Source organism: Capsicum annuum, chromosome 1, assembly GCF_002878395.1.
Source record: "Capsicum annuum cultivar UCD-10X-F1 chromosome 1, UCD10Xv1.1, whole genome shotgun sequence".
Lineage (NCBI taxonomy): Eukaryota > Viridiplantae > Streptophyta > Magnoliopsida > Solanales > Solanaceae > Capsicum > Capsicum annuum.
In genome coordinates this window covers 210,812,693-210,825,911 of record NC_061111.1, presented here as the reverse complement: position 1 = coordinate 210,825,911, position 13,219 = coordinate 210,812,693, and the positions used below count along the sequence as shown (strand labels likewise).

At 35.9% G+C, this 13,219-nt stretch overlaps 2 protein-coding genes across 3 annotated transcripts in view; both read left to right on the top strand.

The window, feature by feature from the left end:
• Nucleotides 1-7,172, top strand: part of LOC107848011 (NAD-dependent malic enzyme 62 kDa isoform, mitochondrial) — a gene marked incomplete at its 5' end in the record, with an annotated part of 24,719 nt that extends 17,547 nt beyond the window's left edge. The window contains 7 exon segments of the mRNA XM_047408731.1: nucleotides 604-676; nucleotides 750-836; nucleotides 2,273-2,327; nucleotides 2,444-2,515; nucleotides 2,620-2,682; nucleotides 3,633-3,747; nucleotides 6,708-7,172. Coding sequence (XP_047264687.1) covers nucleotides 604-676; nucleotides 750-836; nucleotides 2,273-2,327; nucleotides 2,444-2,515; nucleotides 2,620-2,682; nucleotides 3,633-3,747; nucleotides 6,708-6,782 — 540 coding nt within the window.
• On the top strand, nucleotides 7,096-12,375 carry LOC107847683 (pentatricopeptide repeat-containing protein At5g55740, chloroplastic). Of its 2 annotated transcripts, none has more exons than XM_047408725.1 (2): nucleotides 7,096-7,236; nucleotides 7,341-12,375. In XM_047408725.1, exon 2 carries the CDS (start codon nucleotides 9,278-9,280, stop codon nucleotides 11,789-11,791), a length of 2,514 nt encoding a protein of 837 aa, XP_047264681.1. In that variant the 5' UTR covers nucleotides 7,096-7,236; nucleotides 7,341-9,277; the 3' UTR covers nucleotides 11,792-12,375. The 2 variants fall into 2 exon arrangements, with proteins under 2 accessions (XP_047264681.1, XP_016547572.2); XM_016692086.2 differs by having other exon boundaries at nucleotides 7,103-7,240; nucleotides 7,346-12,375.
• The last annotated feature ends 844 nt before the right edge of the window (nucleotides 12,376-13,219 follow it).

Below are 13,219 nucleotides of genomic sequence, written 5' to 3'. Positions count from 1 at the left end.
ATGTCTAAAACCTTTTAGTTCATTGTTTTAAAGAGTTTATGATCATTGATCATCAAATACTCCATGTATCTCTAGCTGAAATCAATCCTTTTGTTTCTTGGATGAAGTTTGGAAACTAGAAAAAAGAGAATCTTTCTCGTCTTGTCATACAATGTGAAACGTCCATGCTATTTCCCACTGTGTATAATAGACCCTTGTGGTCCAGCCATAGCGGGATCTTAAGTGCACCGGGTTGCCCTTTTTGCAATTGTCTCTTAACATTGAGGCATGATGATCGAATTTTTGTGTTAGTGCTTCAGCAAAATTCATTGTAGCCGACTTGTATCTGCATGTTTACATAGAAAAGAACAGGACAAAACCAGTTTAAGGATTTTCATTTTCCTGTTTGGATTAATAACTTACTTCATTATCTCCTTTAGTAGTTTCAGATACAAAATATTGTGCTTTAGTTGGAGCACATATTTAGGTATTATAGTTGGCTTGTGGATTGGCATCCTGACACTGAGAAAATGAGAGATGCTTTAAACATTACGTACAAAGGGAAAAGAAAAAGGAGAATGGTATATAAACATATAAGGTTTTGAGAAATTGTGAACATTTCAGGTACTGGAAGCCCTTAAGCATTCAACTTCAACCCGGCCTGCAATTTTTCCAATGTCAAACCCAACGAGAAATGGTATGTACTAATTGAGAAGATACAAGGTTTTGAGGTTGATATCATTCTCATTCACTGTTTTCTTCATTAATAGCTGAATGCACCCCTGAGGAAGCATTTTCTATTCTTGGCGACAACATTATATTTGCAAGTGGAAGCCCATTCAAGGATGTGGATCTTGGTATGTCTAGTAACAATTGGTTATAAAATCTGTTATCGCTCTTTGGGGTTCCCCATCTTGATAGAGTTTTCATACTTTCCTACTTTTGGTTTGTAACTTTTAGAGTCTGGTTTTGATGCAAGTATTATACATAGATTGCAATTGCAAAATAGTAATTTTGCGGATGGGCTTCTGTCCTTAAAGGGAGTTTGCTAATCTGTAATATTTCCCTTGTTCCAATTTATGTGATGATTTTTGACTTGGGGGGTTTGGGGGAGGGGGGGTAGTTATGTTATAAAACAAAGATTTTTGACATATAAGCTGAATATATGCAAAATATGAAAATCGCCCTAACTACCAACAGAATGAGAGGTGGTAAATGTTCCACATGACCCTTCTTCTTTCCACTCCTAATAAAAAATAGTTTTTTTTATCTAGTGGGGTTCCAAAGAGTCAAAAGGGGACGTTTAGCTTAAATAGTTTTCAAGTATAAAGGTGGCTATCTTTTCAGACATACTAATTAAGAAAGAGAGTTGAGACAAAATAGAAAGAGGGTGTAGTTCTTTTAGGTATAAAACCAAAAATCGTGCTGCTTTGTTAACAGCCATTCATATAATTATATGACTAATTCTATTTATTTTTGAGTAATATTTTAAAGTTGATCCCGTGTCTTGTTTATGACAAATACTATTATAGTTTAGTCATGGACTAGTTAAGGAAATAAATATTTTTGAAGTAAATTTAAGTGCATAGGATTTTAATTTATATGTTATTTAAGTGGTTTGACATCTAAGTATGCTTATGCCAAGAGTAAATTGGAACATAACCAAGTTTTATTTATAACATTGTTCAACATTTAAGACAGGGACTTCCCTAACTTGGAATGAGAGATACAATAAAATTGCAATATATTTGGAAAACTAATCCTCTATGATTAGCTAGATCTTTAGTTTAAAATTTGTCAGTGTTTCTTTTACTCTCTCATATGAGAAAAATGCTAATAGGATAGCGTATATGTTACAGTCCTTACAGTCCACTTTTTTGATATTTAGTTTGCTTTTTATTTGGAAAAGGGATTACTTCTTTGTGTAACATTTATGTCATTTCTTCCTACTTTTGACAAGAAAAAAATGAATCATGGGCTCCAAATCATGTATAGCTAACATAAAAAGAAAATCTTGTAAAGAAAAATTCGGAAAACTTGATATTGGTTTAGATGGAAGGCATACAAGGAAAATTGATATCTTTTGAGCCCTGGGTATGGAAAATCCTTGATAGGGAGCGATTTCCTCAAATGGGCCCTATGCGGGCACGAATTCAGATTAGTTGGGCTCGAATGCCGGTTCTGGACACCTGATGGGAAAACCAAAATAAAAAGAAGATAAATTGACATCAGATGATAATACATAGATCCTTATTTGAGTTAACAATGTTCTATCTGTATGTGAATTTTGCAGGAAATGGTCATGTTGGGCACTGCAACCAAGCAAACAACATGTTCCTTTTTCCTGGGTTAGACTCAAATGTCCGAAGTTTTAAGTCTTTAAGACAGCCAGTCCAAGCTTTTCTATGTTCTGTTTAGTGTTGACTTTCTTTCCTCCTAACAATATTTCCCGTACATGCTTCAGAATAGGACTTGGTACTCTTCTCTCTGGATCTAGAATTGTTTCAGATGGCATGTTACAGGCTGCAGCTGAGTGGTAATTCCCTTTTTCGATGCATTAGTAAAGTTTCCAAGTCTATTGAAATATAGCGCATGAGTAGCTTCTACTTCGATTTTCTAACTACAGTTTGGATTTTACAGCTTGGCTGGATATATGACAGAAGAGGAGGTACTAAAGGGGATTATATACCCTTCGATATCCAGGTATATGCTGTAGGAGTATTAGGGAACATTATTTTAAAGGTTTACAGCGGGACAACTTGCTTACCCCTCCAAATCAAAAGAAGATTTACGTCAGGGTCTTGGGGTGGGGGTGGCTTGATCTACAAAGCGAAACTCTGAGACTGGTAAAGATATTTAACAACAACAATTACAGCAACAACATACCCCGTATAATCCCACCATGTAAAGAAAGAAATTTAAGTTGGAAAAAAAAATAGGATAAAACTTTTAATAGAAAAATTATATGTAATGTCAGTAACTGTGATCAATTCTTTGTTCAACTAAAAACTAATAAAAAATAAAATTCATAGGACTTAGCTTATATCAGTCGGTGTTACATCTCGCTTGTGGTGGACAAAATGCATCGACTCACTCCTTTGTATAGCTGGTGGAATGCCGTTTACATAAAATAAAAGATGTGTGAGTGCAAAATCTGCTCTCAGGTTTTGTTTCTGCTGTTAGTATCTCTATCTCAACCAGTTCCTATCAGCAAAAATTAAACATTTACTGCAGGGAATATCAGACCAATTCATATGTCATATTTACTGCCATTTAAAAAAGATGAGGTATATAAATTTTCTCAGTTTGGCTCAGAGGTTGCTTTCCAATACAAGATACAAGAATAGAATTTAAGAGAATAAAATTCAATTGCAGAGCTAATGAGCCTGAATTTCTTTAGTTGGAGACTGATAGAAACCTGTCTCAAGTAGGGACCACCTCTGAAGATCTGCAAATTCCCAGTGAAGCACTCTTTGATATAAGTAAATGTCATACAAAGCTCCAGACTTCCTCAAGGCTCAACCTTCTTAGATCTAGTTCTCCATCTCTTAAGAATCATTTTACATTTAGAAATGCATCACTAAGATGTTATTGCCTATTTGCTTCAGATTTAGATTATTTCTAACATAGTGAATGATTTATTTTCATCACAGGATACGCGATATAACGAAGGAGGTGGCTGCAGCTGTGGTGAAAGAAGCTATAGAAGAGGATCTGGCAGAAGGATACCGTGAAATGGACGGCCGAGAGTTACGGAAACTTGATGAGGTATTTTTACTTTATGGATCTTTCTATGTACCAGCTACCTTTGCAGATACAATGGAGTTTCCCTAGCTGTGTCTTTGCACCAGTGACTTTTCTGGACTGTAATTAGTTCCCCCGGTTATGGGATGAACTAACCAATAGCATATAGGAGGAATGTGCTATTTTCATTTGTTATAATTGATGGAATTAGGAAAGGAGTCAACTAAATTTGAACCCACTGGAAGCATAAAGGATTTCGTAATAAGCTTAGAACTAAGACAGAATATATTGCAAATTAAGCTCCCATAAGAATGAAGGTATAAAAAGAATGATTGTGAAACAAGATTGTGGTGCACAAATGCAGGCAATTTGGGTATCCAAGTTCATTTTTCTGGTAGAATTGCAACGATAGAGATTTACATGCAAAACGAAAATTGGACTGTCATGATCCAATTTTCCAAAGCCACAATGGTACCTAAACTATACCTGTTACTCCAACCTGATAATCATGCAAGTTCCAAAGATTACCCAAAATGGCATAATTAAGTTTGAAAGTGGGAAGTCATCATAAGGACATAAGTTCAAAACCAATGCAGTGTAGAAAGGTTTAAAACACCCCCCAAAGACTGGTCGCAAGTCATGTGTGTCCAATGGAATAAAAAATACATCAGAGTCGGTTACCAAAAAAAAATACATCAGAGTCAAATTACAAATACTGTCTGAAAGAAAAAAGTAACAAGATCGGGTAAAACTCCAAGACACTGTGGAATAGGCCTAACAGCTCATACTCTTGGACATGCTCCTGAGCTCCGATGGTACTAGGGTCAGAATCTGCACAAAAGTGCAGCAAATGTAGCATTGAGTAAACCAACACTTTCCCCATAAGTATCATCAGCCGCCCCTAACAAGGTAGTGAGGAGGGTTGGTCTGAAAATACCCACTTAAATAACCTGCAATAATAGTATAATCTGAAAAAAAGTAAAGAGTACATAATATCATAATAAAGTCTGCACTAGTATGACATTAATATTTGCAAAGATGCAGCATATTAACATATGCACGGATACTTCAGTCGGAAATCATGGATGTATGATGAAAGATTCGACCTTTTCTCAACACCGGTTCCCAGTGCAATAATCCTGCCTGCCCATGTGACAAGTGATGCAGCATGATAATTCTGCCTGTACATGCTGCACGGACATCTCACGTGCTGAAAACTCACGTGTCATAGTCAAATCTAAGTGTGAAATCAAGTATGCAGTTACAAAGTTTACATACAATGTGTGACTAACAGCTAAACGCGTAATCAAACATGTAGATAACTCATTATGTTAAACTAGCATGGAAATACGATGCCTATAACATTATTAGCATGATGTAATGGTTAAAGTAGTCATGAATTCATAATATAGCAAAGAATATGCAAAGCATTTATGACAACAATATATTATATCTCGTAAACAATCATAATTCGGGTACCCTCATATCTACTAGTCACCTCACATATATGTTACTCCCATATACATAGTATATGTAAAACAATACAAATTTGGGGAATTCCCTCATTGAGGTGAAAGCCTGAACTTACCTCGGTCTTAAGTAACTCTAGCCTTCTCAAACCGTTGTTCCTCGCTCTTAATCCTCCAGGTAGGCTTGCTCTATTCAAAAAGAATACTTCGAGGTTAGATGAATCCTTTGATGTCAATTCCATATTTAAAAGCTCGGTCGAAGTCAAAGTCAACTGAGAAAGTCAACCCCGAGTGCGGTGGTCAAATCCCAAAATGGATTAGGTTTTCATATTACCCGTAACCCTATGAATTCAAATCTACAACTAGATTTCTAATCCGACCTCAGTTTGATGTTCAAATCCCCAATTTGGTTTTTATAGAGGACTTGGACCCAACCCCCATTGCCATGATGTAGAATTCAGATTTCAAAATCTAGCGTAGACACTTGAGAATGAAGCTTAGAACTCACTAGCTATTGCACATATTACCTACTTCTTAAAGGCCATTCTGTATATTTACAGAACTGCTTTTGGCACAAGATCACCTCAATTTTTAGAAGCTGGATAAAGTGTTCTACCTGGTTTCTTGACAACTCTGATGAAATTACATCTTTATATTTCTAGAGAAGTGTAGAGTGTTAAAAAAATACCTAAACTTACCCTTATTTTTTTTGAGTTTCACACCTAAACTAATGAAGTGTGAAAAACACACCTAAACTCTCACTTTTAATTTGAGAAACACACCTAAACTGTCACTTATTAGTTTCAGAAACATACCTAAAAGTTGACCAGACCAAATATTTGATTACAAACTTGTAAGGTGTGTCTAGCCATTAAAAATCAGTCCATGTGGCATATTTTTCTTCTTGTTTGCTACCACATTATTTTTTTCATTTTTTAAATATTTTAATTGATTTTTATTCATTTTGAGGTGTGTTTCTCAAACTAATGAGTGATAGTTTAGGTGTGTTTCTCACATCCTCAATAGTTTAGGCATGAAACTCAAAATAAGAGAATAGGTTAGGTATGTTTTTGACATTTCTAAAGTGTTCTACCTGGGATCTTGACAACTCTATGCTAAAATTACATCTTTATATTTCTAGAAAATGAACAAAAATCTTTTTAGCCTTGTGCTCATTTTTGTAGGTGCTATTTTGTTTCTTACGAACTGAGAGAAATTGAAATTCAGAAAAAGCTCTCTTAAGGCACTTACTCTGCTTCATCCCTTGAGATATATAGACCTTAAACTAGTTCGACTCTCCTTTTTTAGCATTATCATGCCCCAGCTTTCTCAAGGTTTCCTCCGCTTATGTGATACCTGGTGTAGCTTATAATCAGAATGTTACTGAACTATAAGTGAGGAAAACCTAAACGTTTTTTGATCGTTCGAGAAGTTTGTTCTGTTGGTTGTAGTAATTGCCTGCATTAATATTATTTCGAATCTTGGGTACTTGAATTGGTGAAACTCTTATCACAGGCGCAAATATCGGAGTTCGTGGAGAACAATATGTGGAGTCCGGATTATCCAACACTGATTTACAAGAAAGATTGATCATCTATAGCTGCTTGCAAAGCTCATGTTTCTTGCAACATCAGCAAAGGGTGTAATGGATCAGACTCTATCATGGACATCTTGTGATACGATGCCACCATGTTAAATTTAACATCCAATGATATCCCTTTCTTCAACATTTCATTGACCAATTACTTCTTGATATTATAGCTTGTATTGAGTAGTCCATAAGTTGGTTGTCTGTAAAAGTGAATAAATGTCCTCCTTCCAATTCTGATTTTGAGCACCGTCAACGCAGATGATGTAGTATTTGGGCTGTTGCTGCACAAGTGTACTATAAATTGGCCTATGATGTAGATGTTGTGCACAAGTGTTTGAAGTTCTGTATACTCAATTCGACTTGGATAATAAAAAGATGACTAGTATTCACATGGTCCCCCCAAAATTATCACTACGTGAATTAAGGTGTATGGTGATCACTACTATTTCTGCTGTCGGTCTTTTTCTTTCTTCAGTATTTCATTGTAGCTATTTACTCGTTAATTTTTTGCATCATGTTATGAAACAGAAACTTTTTTTTTTCTTTTTTTTTTGAAGTTAAGGGTCGATCAGAAACCTCTACCCCACAAAGGTAGGGGTAAGTTTTGCATACACCCTATTCTCCTTGGACATCGGTTATAGGGTTACATTGGATATGTTGTTGTTGTAAGGTGCATGGTGATGCCGACAGCTAGAGCACAGGTAAACTACCATTTTACATATTTTAATGTGTTTAGCATATGGGAATCACCAGCTTATCTTTGGAATTAAAGGTGCTATCTTTTCCAACACTCCTGAACCATAATCTATTATGGCAAACCGTTGGAGGATTTTGTAGCATCTCTACCTACTCCAACTAACTGAAAATTCAATGAGCTAGCAAAGTCTGTAACGCATGCCGTATTTGAAAGTAATTGGGGAGCACTTGTACGCTTGGAAGCTTTGTTGTTTGTGCAGGTTTTGCAACAAGAGTTAAATCTTTGGATGAACAGATTTGTGCATGTTACTGTACAAATCTAAGAATTTGTTACCCAGACGACCAACTTGCTGGGAATCAAATTAAACACATATGAATCATTTACTTTTCAAGGAAACAAATAAACTAATAAAAGTGGGAATAATGTAAGTCACGGGCTATATAAGGATATCCAAACATATGAACCAACACCACTATACCAAGTTTGAGTCAAATGCATAGTGAGTCATGAAAGCAACTAAGGTGCAAAGGCATAAGACCTTGTACAATAGAAGGAAGTAAATAATGATAAATATAAACTAGCCACAATGATAGAAAAGTGGTTTGGATCAATTGTCCTGCTCAAAGGTTCGTTCGGTTGCCTGTTGATACTAGGTTTTGAATCTGCATTAACTTGGTAAAAGAGAAGAGGAGGGAGAGGGGGAAAGTGAATATTTTCGAACTCAAGTATGTGTCTTACGTTGCCCCCTTGAAGGGTCGGACTTTTTTAATGCATATAGAAAATAATTCTGAAAATTTGCGACAAAATCCGGAAAGCATGTAGATACATAAATTGGAAGTTAAAAGAGACTTGACCTAACTTAAAGCTCTTCTTTTCCCCAAAAAACAAATCGAATGTTCTTATGTTAATGTGAATCATAAAGCATATAGACATGGATAAACATGAAATAAACTGCATTGTTAGGCTTCGTCTCTTGGCACTGGCATGTATCTTAGTGGTGCTCACTGGAAAAGGAAAGTCGAAAGTCGAATTAAATAAGGCAAAAAAAGTCAGAATTTTTTATTTAATTTTTAAAAATAATTAATACTAAAAGTAAAAATGATTAAGTCTATCTTAATTTTATAAAATGATGTGCAACTTGAGATAAGTAATTTTTGTAATCTTGATGATTAATTTAGTATTCTCTAAGCTAAACATACAAATAGAAATGTTCTGAGACTATAACCAGATGTGAGGAAAAAAATAATCTTAGCAGCTCAATCAATTGGCTAGAACTTTTCACCACATTTGTGAGTTCAATTTCTCATCTTCCTATAATCTATCTTCCATTTCCCCTTCCGTTGCTTCTAGTATAAAACGTAGGTGTACCTTTTAAACTTGACCTCAACTGATATTTATGTCCTTCAACTAACGGTGTGCACAAGTACATACTTAAATTTGCATAAAGTTAAATTCGTAGACATATGCGCTCTACACGGTGTCCTACATGACGTCTTAACGAATTGCCATGTAGAATGCACGTGTACTTATTCAACTTTATGATAGTTTAAGTGACTATTTATATACCCCAAAGTTGAAGCACATAGAGATCAAGTTAAAGTGACACGTTTATGTATTATTTATTTTTTAAAGATAAAAGTGAGGGAAAAAGAAAAGAAACTTGTACTACTCTTTTTGTGTGTGGTAAAATGACCAAAGACCCCAACCTTGTTTGTATGGCCAAAATGATCACCCATATCTTATACTGCCCACTACTCTTCTTCAAGGTTCAAACTATCCAATTAAACTGCTACGTGCATGGCTTCACTGCCCTTTAACCCCATCTTCAACCCTCATACCCCTACATGTAAACCCAAATCACTTCCAAAATTCCCACAAACTCATTCCAGAACATACCAAGAAATTGACACAAACAATAAAGTTCTCCACATCAAACTCCTTGGATCTCTATGCAAAGAGGGTAAACTTCAAGAATCTGTGGACTTTATTAAAGAAATGGAGTGCAACAATTTATATATTGGACCTGAATTCTATGGTGAAATGCTTCAAGGCTGTGTCTATGAAAAAAACCTGAAATTTGGTCAGCAAATTCATGCCAAGATTCTAAAAAGTGGTGATTTTTATGCCAAGAACGAGTACATTGAGACAAAGCTAGTAATTTTTTATGCAAAATGTGATCTTTTTGATGTTTCCAGTAATTTGTTTTGTAGATTGAGGAAAAAGAATGTGTTTTCTTGGGCTGCAATTATTGGACTATGTTGTAGGATGAATTTGTGTAAAGAAGCTATGTTTAAATACATTGAAATGTTAGAAAATGAGATTCTTGGTGATAATTTTGTTTTACCAAATGTGTTGAAAGCTTGTGGTGCTTTGAATTTTGTTCAATTTGGGAAATGTGTTCATGGGCATGTCTTGAAATTGGGATTTGAAAGTTGTGTATTTGTGGCTAGTAGTCTTATTGATATGTATGGGAAATGTGGGGTTTTGGTGGATTCAAGAAAGGTTTTTGATTATATGTATGAAAAAAATGTAGTAGCGTGGAACTCGCTAATCGTGAGTTATATGCAAAATGGATTCAACGAGGAAGCTATTGGAGTCTTTTATGATATGAGAAATGAAGGAATTGAACCGACTCGTGTAACTCTGTCGAGTTTTCTTTCAGCTTCGGCTAATTTATGTGCTCTACATGAAGGTAAGCAAGGTCATGCTATATCGGTTAAGAGTGGATTAGATTTGGATAACATATTCGGGAGCTCACTTATAAACTTTTATGCTAAAGTTGGTTTGGTTAATGATGCTGAGCTAATATTCCATAGGGTGATTGAGAAAGATGTAGTAACGTGGAACTTGTTGATGTCTTGTTATGTACAGTCTGGTAAGATTGATAAGACTCTCGACTTGTCTCGTTTGATGAGATTAAAAGGTTTTAGGTTTGACTCCGTGACACTATCAACTATATTATCTGCCTCAGCAGAATTACGGGATTTGAAGCTTGGCAGAGAAGGGCATTGTTTTTGTGTGAGAAACACTTTTGATAATGACATAGTTGTAGCAAGTGGTATTATAAATATGTATGCCAAATGTGAGAAAATCCCAGATGCAAGACGGGTTTTTGACAACACAATGGAGAAAGATTTAGTCTTGTGGAATACATTGTTGGCTGCTTATGCAGAAGTGGGCTTAAGTGGCGAGTCGCTAAGATTATTTTACCAGATGCAGCTGTATGGTTTACCACAAAATACCATATCTTGGAATTCTGTAATTCTTGGACTCTTAAGAAATGGACAGATAAATGAGGCCATAGACATGTTTACACAAATGAAAACTGTTGGTTTAGACCCTAACATAGTTACTTATACTACGCTTATCAGTGGTCTAACTCAAAATGGTCACAACAGTGAGGCACTTACATATTTTAAGCAACTGCTTCAAGCAGGGTATCGACCGAATAGTGCAAGTATTGTTGCTGCCCTCTCAGCTTCGACAAATATGGCATCACTGCACGATGGAAGATCCATTCATGGATACATTTTAAGGCGAAAGATTCCATTATCTCTTCCAGTGGCAACTTCACTAGTTGATATGTATACAAAATGTGGAAGTCTAAATTGTGCAAACTGCATCTTTGATTTGATTCCAGAAAAGAAGTTGGCCTTGTATAATGCTATGATATCTGGTTATGCTTTACATGGCTGTGCTATAGAAGCACTTGCATTGTTCAAACGTCTATGCAAGGAAGGTGTGGAACCAGACAGCATAACCTTCACCAGTGTGCTATCCTCTTGTTGTCATGCTGGACTGGTAAAAGAAGGATTAGACGTTTTTTATGACATGCTCACTGTGCATCATATGAAGCCAAGAGTGGAACATTATGGTTGTATTATCACTCTTCTCTCTAGGTGTGGTGATCTCGATGAAGCTATGCAGCTTATTCAGAGTATGCCTTTCGAACCTGATGCAAATGTTTTCGAATCACTGCTTGTGGCTTGTAGAGAACTCAGAGAGACAGAGCTCGAGAAACATATAGCTAACTGTTTAATTATGATGGAACCAGATAATGCAGGACACTATGTGTCACTTTCAAATGCATATGCAACAACAGGAAGATGGGATGAAGTCTCAAAACTGAGGGATTTGATGAAGAAAAAGGGTCTTAGGAAGAGACCTGGATGCAGTTGGATTCAGGTAGGAGCGGAATTTCATATGTTTGTTTCAGGAGACAAGTGGCATCCACACACAGAGAAAATAAGCACAATATTGGCGTTGTTGGATAGGGAAATGCAGCTCACCAGATTCTGTTTCAACAACTGAGAATATCAAGTTATGATTCCTTGGGCACATTTGTGATCTTTGCCAACTGAATTCATGTTAATCAGATACAATTAATATGGCAAATTTTAGCGGCTAAAAATGACTTGAAGACCAGAAAAGCCACTAAACAAGAGAATGTCAACCATATCAGCACTAGTGGAAATATATATTTGTATTTGTCTTCAGGAGACAACATTGAAGTTCTGATGCTGGATCAATTCATATAAATTTCCTGCTGGATCAGACACTTAGATGAGAAAACATCATGATTTGTGAGAAAAATGATTTCTGGTGTGTTAACCTCAACTTGGATGTGGCCAAGTGAGTCTATCCTCTTGGGAGAAGCAGTTGCCATTTCCTACAAGCCACTGTACTTGCATTGTTTTATTCATAACAAAGACTGATGTACGGATTGGATAGATTACAGAATTGAAAATTACTTCTATTCTTCAGCTCCAAATTGAAAATTTTAAAACTTTTGGAGCTGCTGTAAATGAACACATTTTGGCATTAGTTCTTAGTAAATTTCTCTAAACTGTTTAGAATATTCACCTCGAAAATTTAAAACTCAATGCGTTGAACCACGAAGGCCTTCCGTGTACAGATCATTCTCTTCCTTTTTCATTTTTCTACTGATGCACAGATTCCTTGGAAGGAGGGCATTAGCATCTATCTACTGTTTGCAAGGAAATGGAGAAACACACCTAGGTAAACTATTCTTGGATGGAAGAAGTGAGGCATTATCATAGATCAAATCGGTGAAAGTTATTTTAAATTTGTGATTCATAAAATAATCGATCCTTCTATGTGTTAAATTTGCAAATCTTTTACTATTTTGTCAATTCGAGGGAAGCTAAAATGCAACAATGGAATTTCAATCTTTATTCTTACTGGTGTGGAACAAGTTGTTTATCCATGTAGGAAGTAAGAGGGTTTATATAAACCAGGTTGTTGAATGTGCGAACAACTTCTATATTGGTCGTTGAAAAGATTGGGAAGCTACATATAACGTGTAGATATACTCTTATGGGTGTGAGACCATGCAGAGAAAACCGTGTAGGCTGGCCAGCAATATCACGCCATGTTACAAATATCTTTGGGCTAGTTTAATCCAGTAACTAGTATCAAAACCAATCATTTGATGAGGTGAGTATGGAGACGATGGAGTGATACCCTTGGGCTCGATTTATTAACTTTACCATGCCAAAAATAACTTTGAGACGCACACACACAAGTAGAGCTAGTTCTGGGCCTCGGTGACCACAAATGACCAGTCAGCACATATGTGAATAAAATTGACCAATCAATTGTGATAATGGACCATGTGAACTTTGTTCGAGTATGAACATCCATAAGCAAAATCAAAAAGCAGACAAAGAAAAAAAAGTCTTTTATTCAACTTTCTTCTTCTAGCTAGAAATAACAAGC

What these genes read in the sequence shown, in the direction of transcription:
- LOC107847683 (XM_047408725.1), top strand. Translation starts at nt 9,278, where the DNA reads ATGGCTTCACTGCCCTTTAACCCCATCTTCAACCCTCATACCCCTACA.